This window comes from Hibiscus syriacus, unplaced genomic scaffold (assembly GCF_006381635.1).
Source record: "Hibiscus syriacus cultivar Baekdansim isolate YM2019G1 unplaced genomic scaffold, ASM638163v2 tig00110159_pilon, whole genome shotgun sequence".
Classification (NCBI taxonomy): Eukaryota; Viridiplantae; Streptophyta; class Magnoliopsida; order Malvales; family Malvaceae; genus Hibiscus; species Hibiscus syriacus.
Window position 1 is genome coordinate 753,895 of NW_024062607.1, and position 24,326 is coordinate 778,220.

At 36.5% G+C, this 24,326-nt stretch overlaps 1 protein-coding gene and 2 pseudogenes across 2 annotated transcripts; all 3 read left to right on the forward strand.

The window, feature by feature from the left end:
* The first annotated feature begins 1,279 nt into the window (after positions 1 to 1,279).
* Positions 1,280 to 14,005, forward strand: LOC120216236 (AT-rich interactive domain-containing protein 6-like). 2 transcript variants are annotated; one of them, XM_039213723.1, is made up of 14 exons: positions 1,280 to 1,283; positions 2,621 to 2,650; positions 3,015 to 3,849; positions 3,950 to 3,989; positions 4,647 to 4,699; positions 4,956 to 5,001; positions 5,374 to 5,466; positions 5,730 to 5,834; positions 6,002 to 6,053; positions 6,126 to 6,201; positions 6,285 to 6,351; positions 6,431 to 6,481; positions 6,679 to 6,771; positions 7,639 to 8,083. In XM_039213723.1, exons 3-14 carry the CDS (start codon positions 3,038 to 3,040, stop codon positions 7,735 to 7,737), a joined length of 1,587 nt encoding a protein of 528 aa, XP_039069654.1. In that variant the 5' UTR covers positions 1,280 to 1,283; positions 2,621 to 2,650; positions 3,015 to 3,037; the 3' UTR covers positions 7,738 to 8,083. The 2 variants fall into 2 exon arrangements, 1 of the variants encoding a protein (XP_039069654.1); XR_005525034.1 differs by lacking the exon at positions 1,280 to 1,283 and adding an exon at positions 13,992 to 14,005 and having other exon boundaries at positions 2,364 to 2,650; positions 7,639 to 8,008.
* On the forward strand, positions 8,206 to 9,089 carry LOC120216239 (annotated as a pseudogene).
* On the forward strand, positions 11,863 to 24,198 carry LOC120216238 (annotated as a pseudogene).
* The last annotated feature ends 128 nt before the right edge of the window (positions 24,199 to 24,326 follow it).

Consider the following 24,326-nt stretch of genomic DNA (forward strand, 5'->3'; position numbering starts at 1 on the left):
AAAGTTTTTATTAGAAAATACATTGAAAAAATATATATAAAATATATTATAATTTTAAATTTTCAATTGTCAACTGTCCCCACTCACTCCTCGATCCATCCTTGTTAAAACCTTAAAGTTTGTGTAGGATATCTGGAGCGGACCATATTGATTTGTACTCGTAATATTGTCATATGCAACGCAAGGAATTGGTAATGATTTTTTAGAGTATTGGTAATAATAGTTTTAGAGTAAACTAAGTATTTAATAAATTAATTATTTATACGGTTATATTTTGGTCATTTAATAATTTTTTGAATCCATCAAGTAGCTTTAGTGGTAAAAGAGAATGTTGGTCTTCCTAGACGTTTGTGTTCAAGCAATTGCTTCCGGAGGATGTGTATGCATTGTCAATTGGTTAAAAAGTTTTGAAAAGATACCATCTTGTAATCACTCAGACTATTAAAAAATTATGTTTTTATTCTGCTTTGGTCACACGGTATTAAAAATAAGCATAATTGTTGACATAATATTTTTTTTATTTTTTCAATGATGATGCTAGGGTTGTAAACAAGCCGAGCCGAGTTTGAATATCGGTGAGCTCAAATTAACTTGAAAACTCTGAAATGAAGATTGACTCGACTCAAAAACTCGCGAGCCTAAATTTTTCTAGCTGGAATCGAACTCGAAATCATGAATTAAAGCTCGTAAAAACTCGAAAAGGCTCGAAAAGAAAAAATCTTAAACTTAACTCGATTAAAGATTCAAACTCAAATTCTAACTTGAAACTTAAATACATGAAAACCTTATACTGTATTTTTAAAAAAAAGATTAACACATAAATGTTAATATTATTAATAATTTATTTTTAAAAAAAATAAATCTTAATATATTATATTTTTGAGTTGCTCAAGAGTTTTTCGAGTCGAGTATCAAATAGTTTGTTTCGGCTCATTAAGAACTCGAGTTGAGCTCGAGTCTAGACCATTCGAATTGAGTATTTATTGAACTTTGATCGATTCGATCTCAAGTAGCTCGCGATCTGTCTAGTCTCATTTACAGCCTTAGATGATGCAACATCACCATTAATTTTTTAAATAATGGTGACTAAAATTGAACCTAAACATAACTTTAGGTTTTTGAAAAAAATAGTTAGTGATCAAAACAAAATCTTGGAAATAGTTGGATGATTAAATATGTAATTTATCCTATTTTTAAAACGACGTTGATTTTTTATATATATATGACACGAATCAAACGACTTCAGTAGTTAAGAGACTTCTTATTATCCTCATAGGTTTCAAGTTCGAGCACCGTATATGTCAGAGGTATAAGCGTTCACTGTCAAACGATTGACTATATTTGAACAAATATTACCTTGTATTCACACCAAATTTATCAAAAAATAATATTTTTATATATTTATTTAAAAATGGGTAAAATATATATATAATCACTTAACTATTGCTCATTTTTCTTTTGACCACTAATCTTTTAATTGAATCATTCAAAACACTTAACTATTTAAATGGTACAATGAAACCATCTATCATTAAAGTTTAACGATAGTGTCGGTTAACAAAATTAGTGTAAGTGCACATTGATCACTAATACATTATATTCAATCAATTTGATCATAATTTTCATTTAATTTAATAAATTATCCCTTCAATCAAAAGGTGACACATTTCAACGTAGGATCATAACACATGTTGTTAATGACACATGTCATCACCTAATTGAAGACTTTTTTTTATTATTGTTAATTATTTAATTAAATAAATTTTATATTCAATCAAATGGTAACATATGTATCTTATAATGTTGTTAATGATAAAAAGAAGAAGAAGAAACAGTAAGTTTCAAACCTAAATCAATTATAAAGTAAAAGAGTACCTAAATCACTTAAACGAATCTACTACTCTGTGTATAATGAAATTAAAATAATCAGATTTTATTCACTTAATATAATTTTTCTATTTTTATAACATATAATAAATCTTTTTATTCAGAGAATAAGGAATAAAGTGGCCGATGCTTTAGTCAAAAAACTGTTTTAGATAATTTTGATCTTGTTTATCATGTTGATCATCTGGTTTGAATTATCCCGCTGCTTAATGAATGTAAACTTGATGTTTAATTTGTATTAATATTAGAAATGATACTCTTTTCCTCTATTTAGGGATTGGAAAATTTTTAATTACTCTTTTAATATTCCCTAGTGCATGACAATCTTTAGTCGTACCGCTTACCAAAAATATATATATTGAACAAATGTTTTATGTTTATATACTAAATATCTATTTTTTAAAATTAAAAGAAAAACAATGAACCAAACCGATATAACTAATGAAAATCGATTCGATTTGAACCGAACCAATACGACTCAAAATGCTGTGGTGGCACGGGCATTGAATTGAATGTCGGAAATTTTGAAGTCCAAAGTCCTAAGACCGAACGGAACAAAGATAAATGTCCTAAATCACACGAAGAATAGAAAAAGGGGTTAGGGTGTCCGAAGCTAAAGCTGTAGGAGTGCGTTTATGAATCCAATTTCTAATGCCAGCAGTAGTAGCTAAATTCAATAAGCAACTTCTGGATTCTGTTAACAGACGATATAATTAGGGTTTGTTTAGATTAGGGTTCAGGATTCGTTCAAGCTACCAACCAGGCAAGTCTTTCTTTTTTCCTCGCTGCTATTTCTTATATAATAATTGCATTATCTTTATGCAATTGCAATAAAATCGTATTGTTCATTTGCTTTTGGGATTTTTCTTTCGATTCATTCTCCTGCTAATCTTTTAGGAGAGCCGAACCCAGATGTTAAATTTGGGGCTTTTCTCTCTCTCCTTTTCGTTTAGCCGTCATTCTGATTCCTCATTCACATTCAATTTTCATATTACGATTTCGTTCTTCACCTAATCTATGTTTATGGTTTTCTAATCATAATTGATTCACTTTCGTTCAAAAAAAAAAGGACTGCTCAGTTGTTGACTCACAACTGTTTTAAAACTAAATGTAACATGGATGTGTAGGAGGAATTTTCGACCTTTTATTGATGGAATCCGACACATGCCATACCAAGGGAACTGAATACAAGGAGGCCGAACTAGCTGTTCCTGTATCAGGTGCTTCTAACATGAATGACGGAGACCATCCCATTAATCCGCCAATTCAGCAAATTCCTTCTTCCGTGCCATTGGAGGCTAACTCCATAACCGATCACACACAGCATTCAAATGCTGATAACAACATACAACCACATTATTCTCCGGCTCAGCACTCGCCGAGCTCTCTTCCTGTCCCTGATGATCAATCTTCGCTGAAGCCCGCTATAGAAACCCCTATCAATATAGAAACCCTGAGCAATACGATACCAGAATCCTCTTCTATTTCTGATTCCAAGAGCCACGCCGATTCTAAAACTGACTCCCCTCCTTCCAATCATATTCATGCTGTTGAAGCTACAACTGATGCCAAAACTGTAACCTCCTCTGTCTCACCTCCTAAACCCACAGGAAATGCCAAAACGGAAACTTCTGCATTACCTCAGAGTGAAACTAATCATGACTGTGACCCCACACCAACCATCCTTAATGAACCTGAACAGCATACGCCTTCTCAATCATTTCCTGATAAGGAGAAAGCAGAAGACGTGAAGAATGAGGTTGATAAACTGGAGTTGCCTACAACTCCTGCTAATGGGAACAACAATTCTGAGTTCTCATTTTTCTTGGACGACGATGGCAATGAATCGGGAACAGAAGAGGAGCAATCAGCTTTCATGATGCAACTGGAAAGTTTCTTCAAACAGAGAGGCGTGGAGTTTAAGCCCCCTAAATTTTATGGTGAAGGGCTGAATTGCCTTAAGTAAGTTCATTGGTACTTGCATTACTGTTTTCTTTTTGCAACTATGATGTGTTTGGAAATTTCTATTTGACTGACATTTATACACTTTTATGGGGATAAGGTTGTGGAGAGCTGTTATTAAATTGGGTGGCTATGACCAGGTATGCATGTTTGCCTTGGTTTCTGTTAAATTTATAGATTATAAGATGCATTGTACCATTCTACTTCTACGAATTGTATATGGTTTTAGGGTAGCCAAGTTAAGGAATGCAGTATGATTGGAACATACCATATATGAAGTAATTTCAAGTGTAATAAATACTTTTTAATTTGTGCATGAAATATTCAGTCTTGTCTTCAATTCATTTCCTCCCGCAAACTTTTTTCTGTTTGGATCACTTTTTCCATCTTTGTATACAAACTGCCTTTTCTTTAGCATCACTTTATGCAGGGTCTTTGTCTGTTTATTTAAGGTTTCCGAGTGACTGGAAAATACTACATTTCTACTCATATAAGCTTCTACTTTTTGAGAACTTAGATTAGAAAAGTGAATAGAAATTTTTGCATGGTTTATTGTACTGCATATTCATTCTGAACTTAATCCTCTTCTAAAACTCTCCCCCTCTCACAGACACACATACATGCACTCACATTTTTAGAGAACTTTTCTTAAAATGTTTAGTATGTATATCATGCTACTGTTTGTTGCGTGGAACTGTGTACTGCTCTCGGATGACTATATTCTGTAAATTTAACTCTTTATGTGCAAATTTTTTCTGTTGCAAATGTGGATTAAATGAATTTTTGACTATGGGTAGGTAACTTCATGTAAATTGTGGCGGCAAGTTGGAGAGTCTTTCAAGCCCCCAAAGTAAGGAGCAAGATGAAAGTTACTTCTAGTCTTGGGTTTTACCGGCCTATCAGCCTATGCAAATATACTTATTTAAGAGATTGACAATGTGGTTAAAACGATTAATTTTGAAATAATTTATGAACTATAGTTCTTAAAATGTTGCTCATTTAAGAAGTGAAGATGTTGCATTTGCTATATTGATTTCTCTCTCTCTTCCTACCCCCAACCCCAAGGTTCAATGATGTGTATATCTTTTCTGTTTTTATTTGTGCAGAACCTGTACTACTGTTTCATGGACATTTCGTGGTTTCTATGAAAAGGTATTTACATTGTGAATCATATATGCTTGGGAAAACAGTATTGCATCTCATTTTTCGTTTGGTATCACTTAGGTCTGCAGTCTGTACCTTTAGTTACCTTTAGACTATGCAAATTATGTTGCATAGAACAAAAGAAAAGGGGGGTGGGGGGACTCAACTTCCTGTCATTATCCTCCTGCCGTCATTACTGGCACATCAAATGGAGGGACTTTTTGGTAGCTGAGGTTGCCATGATATACAATGTCAAAAGTGGCTATGTAACTTTGTAATTCACTTTTTGATTCACGCATATTCAGTGCAAAATTGAGTTTTGTGGCTTGTTTGCTTCATATGATAGGGACTGATCTAAGCCTTATTTTTGTGCTTGTTCAGTCACTCCTTGATTTTGAAAGGCATAAGATATCTGGAGGTGAGTTTAATATGCCTATTTCATCGCAATCAGAGGCTATGAATGTTGAGAATCAGGTAACATGAAATATCTTTCAATTGTCAGATATTTTTTTATAGAAAAGCAAAGAATTTAAGATTTTGATAAGTTTGTGTGTCTTTTAGAGTATTAACTTCACATTCATGTTTCCCCAACCTTATCTGAGTAAAAGTTGTGTGGCGATATTCTATAATATCAAAAGTTTGTTTCGCTTTGCATCCCTAGTTAGAATATGTTTAATGAGGTTTATCTTTTTTAATTATTGCTTCCAAACATTCTTTTTGATGCTGTTTGTAATTAGGCTTCAGGATCTGGTAGAGCACGAAGAGATGCAGCTGCACGTGCTATGAAGGGTTGGCATTCACGTCATTTCCGTAATGGTGAAGTCAGTGACCCAATAATTAAGGTGTGTATGAAAATCTAGTGAGCAGTTTATCCTTATTTATTCCATCCTATTCGTCTGTACTGTCGGAAAAAGACAAAAATAAGCTGTGCCTCTCCTAGTTATGAGCGTTTTCAGGTGTAATCTTTTGATAATATAGTATTATATGGCAATTCATCCTTCTTTTGTAGGATAAGAATTCTATTTCTCAACAAAAGCGTGAAAAACAGCTTAAAAGTCTGGGTATGTCATTTAAGCCTTTAAACCAATTTTCTTTCTGGTTGTTTCAAAAGCTGATGAAGATCTATGAAGCAGGTTTGCTTAAACGAAAGAAACCATCATATTTGGATAGTGCTGTCAAGGCTTCATCTACCAAAGTATCGAAGGCACAGTTAAGATCCATGTTATATTTTTTTTTATGGGATTTTACTAAGCGCATGAACAATTTGTTTGACTTAATTCTTAATTGGCTAGTGTGGAGACAGCAGTGGTTGATATTGGATCCCCAGCAGATTGGGTTAAGATCAATGTGCGGAAAACTGTAAGTTTCTTTGCCCCTGATATCCAGAAATGACATGATTTTTGGTTTTTTGAAAGTTTGACTTGTTTTGATTTTGCAGAAAGATTGTTTTGAGGTCTATGCTTTAGTTCCAGGCCTTCTTCGTGAGGAGGTCAGTGAACAAACTTGTAAAACTATGTATAGTTTTCACTTTTCATTTCCTTCTAGCACGCATGGTTCGGACCAATTTGCACAAAAGTGCCTTGCATTGAAATTATCAGCATTCAAAATCGGCTTAAAATTCAGCTTTTGTAAGCCCTTAAAATTGGCTGTCTACGGATGTTTTTATGTGGTTATTTGCAATTTTAGGTGCGTGTTCAATCTGATCCCGCGGGACGCCTAGTAATAAGCGGTGAACCTGAGCATCCGGATAATCCTTGGGGTGTCACACCGTTCAAAAAGGTGCAGTACTAACTAGAATAAAATTACGTTCTGTTAGTTTCACATCCATGATAATGATTTTTCTCCAAATAATAATTAAATAAACAAGAAGTCTTTAAAGTTGACTGAGGGACTGTTTGTTTATTTTAGAATGATTAAGCGCTGAATGATTCAGAAGTTCTGTATGAATTAGCTCTGAATGTGACATGCTGTTTGATAATAACTTTGAATCATTTAAAATGTACTTTTGTGCTGAATCATTCAGCACTGTTTTACTGAATCAGTCAGTACTGAATCATTCAGAGGTGCGAAACAATCGCGCTGAATGCTGAACGGTTCAGCATTCAGCGTTGAATGGTTCCATTAAGAGACAAACAAACAGCCACTGATACTATTTATTTCATATAAAAAAATATTTTAAAGATATACTTGTTTCCTGTTTTCTTGTTCGATCCAGTGTCTAATTTTAACTAATCCTTGAAATGCTTCTAACCTCCTGTATTTAGGTTCATCGGCATAAACATCTTTGTCTTATTAAATAAAGCTTTTATTTGAAATAATTTGATTGTACGTTCAGCTAGTAAAATGTCAGTTCCGAAATTAATCACTATTGTACCAAATCTTAAAGGAAGGGACAGTCCAGAACATTATTGCCAAATTCTTTTGGTCGTTTCAAATTTTAATTTTCTGATGCACTACCCTAGTCATTCATTACTGCTACTATTCTACCTGTAACTTGTATCAAACCATCATTGCTACTTTGCCAGATCATAAGCTAGCACTTTGATATTCTGTGTTTTCCACATCTTCGTTTCACTTTTTTTTATTTGCCTCTTTTTTATGGGGTAGCTCTTTAGCACACTGAAAAGTGTGTTTTTTGGGTGTTAGGTTGTCAGCTTACCCTCGAGGATTGATCCGCATCAAACATCAGCGGTTGTAACCCTTCATGGACAGTTGTTTGTACGTGTTCCATTCGAGCAAAGCTGATCAGTGGAGGGAAGGCGTGGATGACTGGGATCGATTAAAACCGGTGCCTAATCTGTGCTTCTGCCTTTAGTTAATTCATTTTCACTAGTGGTCTATGTAGTGTTTGGTTTTAGTTTTCAGTTTAGTGCAGCAGTTTAACTAGTGCCGTCGGAAGCCCTTTCCTTTCTATAGTTGGACTGTGTGCGAGATATGTATGGTATGATTTTGGGGGCTTTGATTCACGGAGTTGGACTTGTCTTGAAAATAAAAGATTAACCCTCACAAAATTCCCGTCTAATTGACTGTAACTTCCTTAAATTTCACACTGATTTGATTTATCTATCTACGATGAAATGGTCTTTTAACATCAAATGATTCCTACACGCATAATTTATTTATTTTAACTAATAGGAGCAATTACTTTTATAAAAGGAAATATAATAAAATCACAAATTTTAAAAAAGAAATACAAACAAATACAATAAAAGAAAGCCTAGCACTAACGCTAGCAGGAGCAGGGGCAACAGGATGCTCAGAAGTCTTTTAAAAATGGCCCGCACTTTGGTGGGCTTTGCCACCACTTCCGCTGCCTCTGCATACATGGACTCTCCCCTGACGACCAAGCTCTGCAACACTGGCAGCGGCTCCACTGCTCACACTGGCGCCGTCTATGCACCTGGGGACCAGCTCACTACCACTACCGACGTTGAGAACTTGCATGGGTTTCCAAATGGCATCCTTGGCTTCGACCTTATGGACCGCTGCTGCAGGCAGTCTCTCCGCTTTGGCACCGCCATATTCACCGAAACCGTCAGAAGGGTTGACATGTCTTCCTCTTCGTTCAAGATCTTCACCACCAATGCAAGAACCGTCCTGGCTGACTCGATCATCGTGGCCACATGTTCCATAGGGGCGGCTCCAATCTTCAGGAACAATCCCCTGGCTGGGATTGGCGGGGTGACTCTCTCATGGAGGAGACATCTTCCTTCCAAGGTATCATTCACAGGATATATACATTTAGGGCATCTATGATCATGCAGAGCAGGGCCGTTTCGAACCCCAAGATAGAGGTGATATTGAATTCAGTGGTACTGGAGGCGTACGAGGATGGGGATAGAGGGTTTTGTGAGGGCTCAAGGTGAAGAGCCTACTCACTGTCCCGGGAACTTTCCGATTTGAAAGTCTCTGGTTTGTTCTTTGCCATTGGGCATAAGCCTGCCACCATGTTCTTGGAAGGCCAGCTTCACCTTGACCCAGTTGGCTACATTGTCACTAAGCCCAGTACAACTCATACCAGCGTGCCGAGCATTTTCGCGGTCGGGGATGTTCAGGACAAGTATAGGCAGGCTGTTACTGCTGCCGAAACTGGTTAGTCTTTAAGCATTTTTTGCTGCTTACATGGTGGCTCGACTTTTAGCTGACCTGAATTTTGTTTTGCAACAATGCGGGATGCATTGCAACCTTGGAAGCCATTTTTAATCAGTAATGCCCCTGCTGTTAACTTCCAAGCAACTTTATTTATTTGCCAAGACATTTGCCAAGACATATTCATATACATATACAACTGGTTTATTATTTTAGAATAGGTTTAAATATAAAATAAGTGATCAAACTATATCATTTTTTCACGAATTGGTGCCTAAACTATTTTTTGAATTATTCAGGTGTCTAACATTACAAACATTACTACTTTAGTTGCTTCGACCGTAACAACTGTTAAAAAATTTCGTTAAAGTGACATGTGTCAATCTTAGGATTTTGAATTTTTTTTCTGAAAAAAATATTATTAAAAAAACTCAACCCACGTCTCTCCTCTCCCTCTCTTCCCATGCTTGCTCCACGCTTTTCCATGGCCAAACGATCAAATGTCAAACGGCCTACTAAACGGCCAACCAAATGGCCAAAAGGTCGGTTGCTAGAGTCTAATAAATGGTCGACTATCACATTGGGTATTTATGATTTTAGGGATTAGGGATTGAAGTGTAGAGATTTGAGAATTTTGAGTTTTGAGATGATATCAAGGGTTATGATCAGTCAGTAGGTGGTCAGCGACGTATGGATGGCCATTCTCGTGCGGGTAGATGACCGGAGATGATTGATTGTTAGAGTAAAGGGGCTAGAATAAGAGATTTAGGGAGTTTGAGATTTTTTTTTGTATTTTAGAAAAATTGGGGCTTTTTCAAAAATAAAATATTTTAAGTTTTTCAAAAAAAATTAAATTTATAAAATTACTAGATTATGATATATGTCTGACTTAACGGGCTATTTTAACAATCATTAGAACTGAGACACCTAAAGTGATAATATTTGTAATGTTAGACATATGAATGATTCAAAAATAATTTAGACACTAATTTGTGAAAAGCGGTATAACTAAGTCACTTATTTTATGAAGCCTTTAGAATAATGACCAATGTTCAATATCTGGTTTTAATGGCAAGCTGTAGATCAATTTGTTTTGGCTTTTTCAGGTCTCTCTTTTAGTGCATAAAATCCTGTAAATAGTGGCATTTTCTTCAATGCACTCCTCCATATTAATAACTTGCTTACCAAGACTGATATCTGAGAAATAATTTTATACTCGTTTATATCATTAATTCTTTTATAATTTCAAAAACGTTTAAAATAAATATTTAAATTTTAAATCAAAGATCTAAAAATATTTTTAAAAATACATTTCAAAAGCATTCTTTTTATAACATTTTTAAAAAATGATATCAAATTGGTCCTTACTAGATTTAAAAGTTACTTTTGAAATATTAATTAATATTATAATAAAACAAAAAGTATGTTAAAATTAGTTTAAAAAAAATCTGAATTTCCTACTGAGCATTGTTTTGAAAACCGGATCGGATCGGTCGGTTCAATCGGGAATCGTTGCCTAGTCCGGTTCAACCGGGAACCGTTGCTTAGTCCGGTTCAATCTAAACCGGTTGAACCGCTACTAGTGAACCGGCCAGAACCGCTCGAACCGGACCGACTAAAAAAATCGGAAAAAATCGAAAATTTTATTTTTTTTTAAAAAAAAATTAAACCAAACGTCGTTTGTTAAACGAGCCAAGTCGAACTCGAGTATTGCTGAGCTCGACTCAAACTTGAAAGCTTTAAAAGTAAGCTCAACTCTACTCAAACTCACAAGTTAAAAATTATCAAGTTCAACTCGGACTCGAAATATAATATTAAAACTTGAACTAAAAAAGGCTTGAACTAAAAAAAAAATTAGAAGCTTAATTGAAGCCTAAAATTTGAGCTTGATTGAAGTGAAAGAATAGTTCACTCAATGCTCACCAAAAGACTCCATGATTTTGAATGCCAAATTACCTCTATTATTTATAGAAGTTAGTTGTGATGCTCTTCTATGTTTCTTAGCAATGTGGAATTGTTTTGTTCTCATATTTTTACTCTTTAGGCTTTTGGGATGCTCTTTTATGTTTCTTAGCCATGTGAGATTGTTTTTTAAAAAAAAATTAAACCAAACAATATCATTTTGTTATGACTTTTTTAGCCCCAAATTTATTTTTTAATTATAGTTATATAATTATATTTATTATTTAATATGTTTTACCTTAAATATTATGTTGTAGTTAATTTGAATCATTTTGTTTCACTTGATTTTATGGTTTTTAATTTGTATATGTTATGACTTGCTTTGAATATGACTTGTGATATAAAAAATTATTTTTTATTAAATATTTTTGATATTTTTATTTAATTTTTTAAATAATTATGATGTCGTCCGGTTCTTCCGACCGATCGGATTGATTCGACCGATTGAACCAATAAACTAGTAGCATGACTGATTCGCTAACCGATCCAGTTCTAAAAACCATACTACTGAGCAAATTTGATGAAGAAAAGGAGAGTATGACTTTTTAATATATTATTGTAATAGTTAATAATGTAATTACGAGATTAAAATGGAAAACCTGAAAACACTTCTTATAATTTTTTCAGTTGGCTTAATTTACAATTTAGTCTCTAAAGTATACACTCTTTTCATTTTACGCCTTAAATTATTTTTATCCCTCCTTATAATGTCATCTTCGTCACACTCTAGTTTAGGGGCAAATTGGGACAAAAAATAGTTCCGGGTATAAAGTAGAAAAAGTACTTCATGGGCTAAATTGTGAATTCAACCTTTTCAATTTTCCTGCGTCTTCGGCTTTCCTTCCCTCGCTCGACATTCTTTCAAAGCACACATCTTTATCTTAAACCTCAAATCATTCCACGACTCAGGTGCTCTGATCTTACTCCAATTAATCTCTATTTGATCTTATAGTCATAGCATGTATTTGATTGATCAGCTAATCACCCCAAAGATCGCGCCTTCTAGTTGAATTTGTTTGTTAAATCTGTTCCATATAAAAGGGTTTTCGGGGTTTCCTTTTTTATTAACCTTTTTTGCGTTTCTAACCAACGTCTTGTTTGATTTTAGATGTAAATAACTATGTGGAACCACTGTGAATGAACTTCAATTAGATATTCGTTCTTGTTTTTCATTTATGGTTAATGTTTTTCTTTCAAGAAAGTGAGCATCATCTCATGGACACTCAACCTTGTTTTCCATGCTCTTGTTATTTCCCCCTTGAGTTGTTTCTATATCACCTGTACTGATAGAAGAAGCACATAACGCAGCCAAGAGTTTAAGCTGTCCTATGATGTCTGCTTCCGTAGATCATAACTCATGTTCTGCTAATCTTCCGGTTTTTGAGTTCTCTCGTCTCTTCCATATCTCAACAATTCGTCCAACCTTTTTCAATTTCATTATAATGGTTGTGGCAATTCTTGTGTTATGTTTTAGCTCTTTTTCCTCTGAAGCCTAACTACAATTTGTCTAAAAATGCATGTGCGAGCACCCCCTACTACAATTTTCACAACAGATGGAAGAAAACAAGGAAGGCTCTATTAAAATGGAAGCCCGGGATGAGACTGGGAAGCCACCCTCCATTTTCATTGTTGGATGTCCCAATGTCGGGAAGCGCAAACTAATCCAACGTAACTCCCGATTCCTCTGTTGGAAATGTCTCTAGTGGCTGCAACTTATCCTAGTTTTTAGGAGTTTGTTATGCATTTTACTTAATCAAGTTTAGTTGTTTTTTAGCTAAGTAGTTGCCATGTTTTATGTTAGTGACAATATATGGAAACATGGGTAGAAGTTTCAGCTTATTAGTATTTGTGATATATTTAAGCAGGTTTTTACTTGAATGAAAATTATGTCTTTCATCTCTTTCTGTTTTTACTACAAATTGGTACCAGAGTGAATCTTCTTGAGAGACCTGTGTGAGAATTGAGAGACTACCATCAAACCAAACTTCACAAAATGCAATCTGAAATTTCTTTTTCAGCAGTAGCACCTCCAGTGTTTGAAGGTGAAAACTACCAAATTTGGGCAATTAGAATGGAGTCCTATTTGGAAGCAAACGACCTTTGGGAAGCTCTTGAGGAGGATTATGAAATTACTCCTCTTCCAACAAATCCAACGGAACCACAAGGAGAAGAGGCAAAGAAAATCAAAGGCTAAGTCCTGCTTGTTCAACGCTGTTTCTGCAACAGTTTTTACCAGAATTATGACCTTGAAATCAGCCAAGGAAATCTGGGATTTTCTCAAGATGGAGTACGAAGGCAATGAGAAGATCAAAGGGATGCGTGTGTTGAATATGATCATGGAATATGAAATGCAAAGAATGAAGGAATCGAAGACTTCAAAGAATACTCCGATAGACTTCTGAGCATTGTAAATCAGGTAAGATTGCTTGGCAAAGAGTTTTCTGATTCTAGGATTGTTCAAAAGATTTTGGTTACTATTCCAGAAAGATTTGAATCCACGATTTCTTCATTGGAAAACTTTAAGGATGTGTCAAGCATTACGTTGGCAGAATTATTAAATGCTTTGCAAGCTCAAGAGCAAAGAAGGCTGAAGAGACATGAAGGCACCGTTGAAGGAGCTCTTGTTGCAAAGTTGCACATCAGCCACAATAATAAGGGGAAGAAGAGAAATGGAAAGAAGAGTGCAGACGATCAAGCTTACAGCAAGGGAGAAGGAAGTGATAAGCAAGACTATCCATCATGTCAACCTGTGGAAAGAAGGGTCACCCACCTCACAAATGTTGGAGGAGGCCAGATGTTAGATGCAACAAGTGCAAACTCTTGGGACACATTGCAAAAATATGCAAATCCAAAGAGAAATATCAGCAAAGTGAGGCTCAGGTTGTCGAGCAAAAGGAGGATAAACTATTTGTTGCTTTTTGTTTTGCAACTAGGATTGCAAATGAGAGTTGGCTGATTGATAGCGGTTGCACCAATCATATGACACATGATATTGAGCTTTTCAAAGAGCTTAATAAGGCGGTTTTGTCACAAGTCAGAATTGGAAATGGAGATTTTATTGCTGTCAAAGGTAAATGTACTATTGCCATTGAAAGTAGTCTTGGTACTAAGTTAATTCAAGATTTTCTTTATGTTCCTGAAATTTATCAGAACCTGTTAAGTGTGGGTCAGCTGCTTGAAAAAGGCTACAAAGTTGTGTTTGAAGACAGGATGTGTTCGATAAAAGATTCAAGTGGATCTGACATGTTCAAGGTCAATATGAAGGGAAAAAGCTTCTCTTTAAATATGTTGGAGACAGAGCAGGCTGCTATGATGAGTTCGGTTACTACAACTGAGCTTTGGCACAAGAGAATGGGGCATTTCAACCACGCTGCTCTATTGTATATGAGGAGAAAGAATCTTGCAAGAGGAATTCCTCCTCTGGATGATCACTTAATAAGTTGTAAAGCATGCAGATTTGGAAAACAAACTAGGCTCCCGTTTTCGAATGCAACGAGCAGGGCTAGAACAATGCTACAACTAATACATAAGGATATTGGAGGGGCTATACCTGAATTATCTTTAAAGGGAAGTAAATATTATATTCTCTTTATTGATGATTTTAGTAGAATGTGTTGGATTTATTTCTTGAAATTCAAGTCTGAAGTGGAAGGAGTTTTTTGGAAATTTAAAGCTTGGGTTGAGAACCAAAGTGGTTGCAAAATTCAGGTCATAAGATCTGATAATGACAAGGAATACACCTCAGAACAATTCAATATGTTTTGCGAAGATGCTGGAATTGAGCACCAACTCACTGCTCCTTATACTCCGTAGCAAAATGAAGTGAGTGAGAGGAAGAACAGAACTGTAATGGAGATGGTATGGTGTATGCTACATGAGAAAGGGTTGCCGAAGAAGTTTTGGGCAGAAGCTGCGAATACAGCTGTGTTCCTGTTGAATAGGTTTCCCACGAAGGCAGTGCAAGGGAAAACTCCATTTGAAGCATGGTATGGTTATAAACCTTTTATCCAGAATCTTAAAGTTTTTGGTTGTGTTTGTTTCACTTATATACCTAGTGTGAAATGAGATAAATTGGATAAAAAGACAAATTCTGGAATTTTTATTAGTTATAGCACAGCTTCAAAGGCTTATAGAGTCTACCAGCACGAAACTGGTAATATTCTAATAAGTCGAGATGTTCATTTTGTTGAAGATCAACAGTGGAATTGGGAAGATGAAGTGAATCTAGTTCCTAATACTGAATCATTTGAGGATGAGAATATTGATGATCCTCCAGTTAGGGGAACTAAATTGCTTTCTGACATCTATGAAAGGTGTAATGTTGGTGTTTTAGAACCGGCAAATTTTTATATAGCTAAGGATGATCCAAGATGGATATCAAACATGGGAGTTGGTTCCTAGGCCTTGTCACAAGAAGGTCATCGGAGTAAAGTGGGTGTTTAGAACCAAGTTAAATGCAGATGGTACTATTAACAAGCACAAAGCCAGACTTGTAGTGAAAGGATTTGCTCAAGTGTTTGGAGTAGATTTTTCAGAGACTTTTGCTCTTGTTGCTCGACTTGATACAGTCATATTGCTTCTTGCATTGGCCGCACAAAAGGGATGGAAGGTATTTCAACTAGATGTGAAATCTGCCTTTCTTAATGGCTATTTGTAGGAGGAATTTTACGTTGAGCAGCCTGAAGGTTTTGTGGTGGATGGAGAGGAGAATAAGGTGTACTTGCTTAAAAAGGCCTTGTACGGCTTAAAGCATGCTCCACGGGCATGGTACGCTAGAATCGATGAGCATCTCCTTAGTCTTGGTTTCGAAAAAAGTCCAAGTGAGCCAACACTATATGTCAAGCATTCAACTGTTGATATTTTAATCGTTTCCGTTTATGTAGATGATATCTTAGCGACTGGAAATTGTTGAAAGTAGAGGAATTCTTTATTATTTTCAATATATTAAAACAGGTTACACGTTCCCTATATATATAGATGCTGAAACACCTAATTTCTAGGGATATATGCAACTTACCTAGAATAGGGTCAAATCTATCTAAAACAGAAAGAAATAAATAGGAAATAAATATATACGGATATGATAACAAGCTACCAGAATCCCCTAAAAATATGGAACAAAATACTGATCTGTTTAACTCTAGATTTCCTTAATTTCGGCCCTCTAACACTCAAACAGATATGCATTCAAACTAAACTCCAAATAATTCTACACTCCCCCTCAAGCTGGATGGTAAATGTTAATTAACCCCAGCTTGGAACTTAGATCATCAAAAGTCTTTCTTGGTAGAGCCTTAGTAAGAATGTCGGCTGTTTGAAGACATGAGGGTACATATAGCATTTTGATCATCCCTTCCTCTATCTTCTCCTTTATAAAGTGCCGATCAATCTCCACATGCTTAGTTCTGTCATGATAGACTGGATTCTTGGCAATGCTGATTGCTGATTGGTTATCACAGAACATCTTCATAGGTTCTTCACTAGAAATTCTTAATTCCTTTAGTACCCTTCTTAGCCATATTCCCTCACAAATACCATGGGCTATTGCCCGAAATTCAGCTTCTGCACTGCTCCTTGACACCACTGATTGCTTCTTACTTCTCCATGTGACTAGATTTCCCCACACATAAGTACAATACCCTGAAGTTGATCTTCGGTCTTGTACTGATCCTGCCCAATCTGCATCACTGAACACCTCTATGTCTCTTCTTTGATTCTTCTCAAAAAATAATCCTTTACCTGGTGTTAGCTTCAGATACCTTAGGATTCTATACACCGCCTCCATATGTTCTTCATTTGGATTGTTCATAAACTGACTTACCATGCCGACAGAAAAACCAATGTCTGGTCGTGTGTGAGAAAGGTAGATTAGTTTACCCACTAGCCTTTGGTATCTGCCTTTATCCACCGGTGCACAATTTTCTTTAGTGCCTAATTTTGTTGTTGAATCCATAGGTGTGTCCGTTGGCTTACATCCAAGCATCCCAGTTTCTTTTAATAGATCCAGTACGTATTTTCTTTGGGAAACACATATTCCCTTTCTTGACCTTGCAATTTCTATACCTAGGAAGTATTTGAGCTGTCCAAGGTCCTTGATTTCAAATTCCTTAGCTAGAAGACCTTTGGTAGTATTGATTTCTTCCTCATAATCTCCTGTTAGGATAATGTCATCCACATATACAATGAGGATAGCCAGTTTTCCTGCAAATGAGTGTTTGACAAACAAGGTGTGATCTGATTGACATTGAGAATAGCCATGATTCTTTATTACCTTGGTAAATCTCTCAAACCAAGCTCTTGGTGATTGCTTGAGCCCGTATAATGATCTTTTAAGTTTGCAAACTTTGTTGTCAGTTTTCGGTGTCTCAAATCCTGGAGGGATTTCCATGTAAACTTCCTCAGCTAAGTCCCCATTTAGAAAGGCATTCTTGACATCTAGTTGGTGAAGGGGCCAATCAAGATTTGCAGCTAGAGATAGGAGAACCCGAACTGTGTTTAACTTGGCTACTGGGGCAAATGTTTCCTCATAGTCGATTCCATACGATTGAGTGAATCCCTTTGCCACTAGCCGTGCCTTGAAACGATTAACACTTCCATCTTCATTGTACTTGATTGAGAATATCCATTTGCATCCTACTGGCCTTTTTCCCGATGGTAATTCTGATATTTCCCAGGTGCCATTCTTTTCCAGTGCATTTATTTCTTCATGTATAGCAACTTTCCACTCGGGAGATCCAAGAGCTTCTTGTATGTTATTTGGGACCTGAGTGTTGTCGAGGTTGGCAACAAACGACTTGAATTTTGGTGACAGGCCTTCATATGATATAAAGGTGTATATAGGATGTTTTGTGTAAGTTCTAACCCCTTTCCTCATGGCAATAGGATAGTCACTGTCATCACCAATTAGTTCATTCTGTGAGGGCTCAGGATTAGGATTACCTGAAGGATCTTCACAAGATCTTGGACTAGGATCAGATTCTTGGTTTTGCTGCAGAGGTGTTGGATCTTCACAAGATCTTGGACTAGGATCAGATTCTTGGTTTTGCTGCAGAGGTGTTGGTGGTTCCATCTCCTTTTGGTTCTTCCTCCTCTGTGAATAGTTAATCAACTCATTATTAGTTGTTGATTTACTAGTGTCCAGATTTTGGTAGGAAGATTCTAGGGAGAGATGTTTAGAATTTGGTGATGGGTGAGATTGGTCAGGATTTGGAGAGAGCTGAACTGATTCATCAATATCCCAAATTTAATATTCCTGGGTAAAATTGGTCTCCCCCTGAATATCAAATTTGGGGTAGTAGGGCTGGTGCTCAAAAAAGGTAACATCCATGGAGTGGTAGTACTGTTTAGTGATCGATGAGTAGCACTTATACCCCTTTTGAGTTGGAGAGTACCCAAGGAAGATACACTTAAGTGCTATAGTATCAAATTTATCCCTTTTATTTTGATGGACATGAACAAAGGCTGAACACCCGAAAACCTTGAAGGGAATAGTGGAGATGAGACGTGTATTTGGGAAAAACTGAAGTAAGGTTTGACAAGGACTTTGAAAGTTGAGAATCCTAGATGGCATCCGGTTTATGAGGTATGCCGCAGTGAGAATAGCTTCACCCCAAAAATGTTTCGGTACATGAGTAGAAAACATAAGAGATCTTGCAACATCTAGAAGGTGCCGATTTTTCCTTTCAGCAATTCCATTTTGCTGAGGGGTATTGACACATGAGCTTTGATGAATGATGCCATGACTCGAGATAATCATTGAGTATGAATTTGAAGTATTCTTTGGCATTGTCAGTTTTTAGAATTTGGATTTTGGCTTGGAATTGAGTTTGTATCATGGTGTTGAAGTTTTTGAAAATCTGACATGCCTCTGATTTTTCTTTCATGAGAAAGACCCATGTAAGCCGAGTGTGATCATCAATAAATGTAATGAACCAACGGGAACCAGTCACATTTTTTATTTTAGATGGACCCCAAACATCACTGTGAATCATTGAAAAAGGATGAGATTCTTTGTAAGATTGGTTGGGATAAGAATTACGGACATGTTTGGAGAATTGACAAATTTCACACTTGAACTCATTTGGATTTTTATTATGAAATAGAGAAGGAAACAATTTCTCAAGATACAAGAAATTCGGATGATAGTGCCATAACATGATTGCACTATCATTATTAGAACAACTGACAGAAAAAGAAGTAGGATTAACAGACACTAGGCAATCGGACTGATAAGTTGTGCCTTGAGGAGGATTTATAACCTCTAGAAGATAGAGTCTCGAGCACATTTTAGCACTGCTAATCGTCTTCCCTGAGTCCAAGACCTGAATTCACACATGGTTGAACCAAATTTAGTCATACAATTCAGGTCTCGAGTAAGTTTACTAATGGACAGTAAATTGCAATTCAAATTTGGCACAAGAAGAATTGATTCAAGTGTAATATTCTCTGATACTTTAATAGAACCTGTACCAACCACTTTTGAGAGTAAACCATCGGCTATTCTGACCGTTAAGTGTTTATCACATGGACTGTAAGTAGAAAATAGGTCCTCATTTCCAGTCATATGGTCTGAAGCTCCAGAATCTATAATCCATGGATTTGACGTCTCTTTTTTAACATTGAGAACGCTTAAAAAATTACCTTTTTGGGCTAAGGATCCAGTACCAACCACAGTGAAGGTTTGGGCATGCAAAGACTGGTTGAACAGCTTCTGTAGAACCTCTAATTGTTCCTTGCTGAATGGAGTAGGTTCAGGTGAAGGTTTGTCATCCATTGAGACAAAATTGCCTCGCCCCTCTTTGTCGTTGGCAGACCGGGAAGACTTCCAATCTGCAGGCTTACCATGAATTTTCCAGCAAGTGTCCCTGGTGTGACCAGGTCAACGGCAGTGATCACACCAAGGGCGTCCTTTCTTTGGTTTGGTGTCATTGGTGTTGTAGGAGTTCCCTCTAACAGCAAGGGCTGAGCTCTCAAGACTTGTCATTGGTTCTTGAGAGCCCATCATGATTTTCTTTCGACTCTCCTCTCTCCGGACTTCAGAAAAAGCCTCTCGGATATTAAGTAGAGGTTTAGATCCCAAGATTCTTCCTCTTACTTCATCTAGATTTTTATTTAATCCAATCAGAAACTTATATATTCTCTTCCGTTCAATGATCTGTCTATACCTGATTCCATCATCTAGACAGCTCCAATTGTGCTCCTCGAACAAGTCCAGCTGTTGCCAATAGTGGTTGAGTGTATTGAAGTACTGGGTTACTGCTAAATCTCCTTGACAGAAGTCATGGAGAACACTCTCCACTTCAAACAGCTCAGATGTATTCTCATTGTTGGAATACGTCTCCTTTGCAGCCTTCCAGATTTCCCTTGCTGTTCTGTAGAGTAGGAAGTTCTCTCCGATTTCATTTGTCATGGAATTGATGAGCCATGACATGACCATATTATTCTCGGAATTCCAGATTTTGAACTTCTCATCATCCTGGCTTGGCTTGGCAGCCACGCCTTTGAGATAATCATCCTTTCCTCTTCCGCATATGAACATCATAACAGAGTGGAACCATTGGAGATAGTTGTTCCCATTCAGTTTGTGTCCTGTAATGGGCATGAGATTGCTATCTCCACTACTGTTACTGGAGGCCATGGCTACCTGGTTGGAGGTGATTTGGGACACGGAAGCAGTTGAGTCACTTCTCCCGTATTTGGTTATATAAGGGATTTAGGGTTCAGAGAATGCTCTGACACCATGTTGAAAGTAGAGGAATTCTTTATTATTTTCAATATATTAAAACAGGTTACACGTTCCCTATATATATAGATGCTGAAACACCTAATTTCTAGGGATATATGCAACTTACCTAGAATAGGGTCAAATCTATCTAAAACAGAAAGAAATAAACAGGAAATAAATATATACGGATATGGTAACAAGCTACCAGAATCCCCTAAAAATATGGAACAAAATACTGATATGTTTAACTCTAGATTTCCTTAATTTCGGCCCTCTAACACTCAAACAGATATGCATTCAAACTAAACTCCAAATAATTCTACAGAAATAATGATGTGTTGGTTCGAAACTTTAAGGAAGAAATAATGATGTGTTGGTTCGAAACTTTAAGGAAGAAATGATGAAAGTATTTGAAATGACAGACTTGGGAATCATGGCATATTTTCTTGGGATGGAGGTAAGACAAGATCATCAAGGAGTCTTTATATGTCAAAGAAAGTATGCTAAAGAGATCTTGAAGAAGTTTCACATGGAGAATTGCAAGTCAGTAAGTACTCCAATGAATCAAAACGAGAGACTTTGCAAAGAAGATGGTGCAAAAAAGGTTGAAGAGGCTGTCTATTGGAGTCTTATAGGTTGTCTAATGTATCTCACAACAACAAGACCTGACATTTTGCATGCTGTAAGTGTCCTCGCCAGATTCTCCCAAGCTGCTAGTGAAGAACATTTTATTGCTGCTAAACGACTGCTGAGATATGTCAAAGGAACTATTGACTATGTTGTCCTGTTCAAACATGGTCAAGAATTCAATTTTCATGGATTCTCTAATAGTGATTGGGGAGGATCCTTAGATGACATGAAAAGCACTTCAGGATATTGTTTCACGATTGGTTCAGGAATGATCTCTTGGAGTTCAAAGAAGCAAGATATAGTGGCTCAATCCACTGCTGAAGCGGAGTTTATAGCTGCTACAGCAACTGTAAATCAAGCCTTATGGTTGAGGAAGATTTTGAATGATTTATGCTTGGAGCAAAGGAGGAGCACATAAGTGTTTGTGGGTAACCAAGCTGCCATTGCAATCTCCAATAATCCAGTCTTTCATGGAAAGACCAAACACTTCAACATTAAACTTTATTTTCTTAGAGAAGTCCAGAAGAATGGTGAAGTTTCTTTGCTCTACTGCAGCACAAATGACCAGCTGGCTGATATATTTACTAAGGCTCTTCCAAGGAGTAGGTTTGAATCATTGAGAAAAGCTTTAGGAGTTTGCAGCTACTGATTCAAGGAGTGTTGGAAATGTCTCTAGTGGCTGCAACTTATCCTAGTTTTTAGGAGTTTGTTATGCATTTTACTTCATCAAGTTTAGTTGCTGTTTTTTAGCTAAGTAGTTGCCATGTTTTATGTTAGTGGCAGTACATGGAAACATGGGTAGAAGTTTCAGCTTATTAGTTATTTGTGATGTATTTAAGCAGGTTTTTACTTGAATGAAAATTATGTCTTTCATCTCTTTCTGTTTTTACTACATCCTCTTCCAATGCAAGTTTTATTTACTGTTATTATTATTGTTGTAACTAAAACATTCAAACTTCTGTCAAATACCATTAATTTTTATTTTGTCGGGAAAAATGAGTCATGGTTGCTCTGCTTTTATTAAAAGTTTTTGCATATTGATAAATCTTATTATTATTTAAAAAAACAATGTAGGGCTTGCCTCTATGGAGTTCGAAGAAGAAGATAGCTCCCAAGTCGTTGTCCATGGGTCTGAATGCCTTCTTTCTACTCACTTTTAACATGTTTTTTTGTTTGAGTTAATCATACAATAGGTGGCCTTTTTTTGTTGTGTAAATAAAATCAAACTCTGATGATTGATATCTTTACCATCAACAGCTGGACTATCAATACCAAATACTACTCTGCTGATGTTTCTCTGTGTATGGCTCATCTTCAGGATGAATTTTCAGTTCAATCCCTCCCTATATTTGACCATTCAACTGCCTTGGTCATGGTTTTTGATACGTCTAATGTAAGCATCTTAGCTTTCCCAGTTCTTGTTCAACCCCTTCCATTTCTGCAGGAATAATTTTTGCCTTTTCTTAGCATATTTATAACTACTAGAGTACTATTTCTATATAAATGTATATGTAGCTCTATAACCTCACCTTCCTTTTTGCTTTTTTTTTCTCTCTTGCAGTGGTCAACTCTTGCTGCACTTCAGGATTGGCTGTACTACACCGATATCCAAAACTTTGATATTTTGCTCTGCATTGGAAACAAAGTAGACTGAATTCCAGGTCATCCTGTCCATGCTGAATACACAAAACACCTACTCAAACTTGCCGATTCTACTCATCCTTCATCCGACTTCACACTATGGAATTTCTGAAGATGAAGGAAGCAGTTTATTGGGAGATGAAGACCCATCCTTGAACATTCGCAGGAAATGCTTGGAATGGTGCATTGACCACAACATTGAGTTCATTGAAGCTTGTGCTTCTAATGCTGATCTTGACAAATGTAAGCCCTTGTTTAGCTTCTGCATCTCATATCCACTTGTTTGTACACTGCCTATACACTGAATTTAGATCTTCTTATGTTTATTTTTGGTAATGCTGAAAAAAGAGCCCGGTCTTGGCAGGTTTGTCGGTTGATGGTGATTTACAAGGAGTTGAACGACTGTTTGGTGCTCTTTCTGCATATATGTGGCCTGGAATGGTTCTGAAATCTGGTGATTACGCTATCTGAGAAAGAAGGTTATATGTGATATCTTGTTTTTTTCTAAGAAAACTCCTTCCTGATTAATTAATTGCTAAATATCATGATTGTCCGAGTCCAGATTCATCAGAAGAAGAACCCGATTATCAGTTTGACTATGAAGTACTATCTGCGGGTTCAGCTGAACCAGGGGATGATGTGTTTGAAGAATGGGTTTCTGCAAGTGGAGCTAACACATTCCTGGATATAGGGAAATCAGTTGAGGGAAAGTGTGTTACAGAGTGCAGGGAAACATAACCGGATGCAAAAAGGAAGAGCCGCATGATTCTCCAACTGTTTCTGCTTCAGGGGAGAAAATTGATAGAATGGAACCCAATAGAGCTTCAGCCACAGAATTAGATGATTGCTCGCATTATGCTTTTGAGGATTTGGAACAGTTGATGTCTGGGATTGGAAGTATTCACAGCAACTTAAGGTTAAAGCCTGATTTCCAAAGGAGAGAGATGGCTGCCAAGCTGCCTTTTAAAATGGCTGCCATGTTTGGAGGTGGCAGTGACGATGAAGAGGAGATATGAGTCACCAGTATGGGTGTTACGTTCAGTCATAAGAACTTTCAAATTGACCATGATCCATTCCTTCATCTCGACTGTTCAAAATTTTGAAAGTTACTGGCATGTAATCGAAATACAAAGTTAATTAGAGAAAAGATCTTTATGTAATTGTAAGTTTCTGATATGAGACTTCTATGCACATAAACTCGCTCTCTCTGTGTATATATGCATGCCAAAATCATTTTAAAAAAAGTCCTTGCCAGCCTCACCACTCGGTATCTGCATGCTACACCACT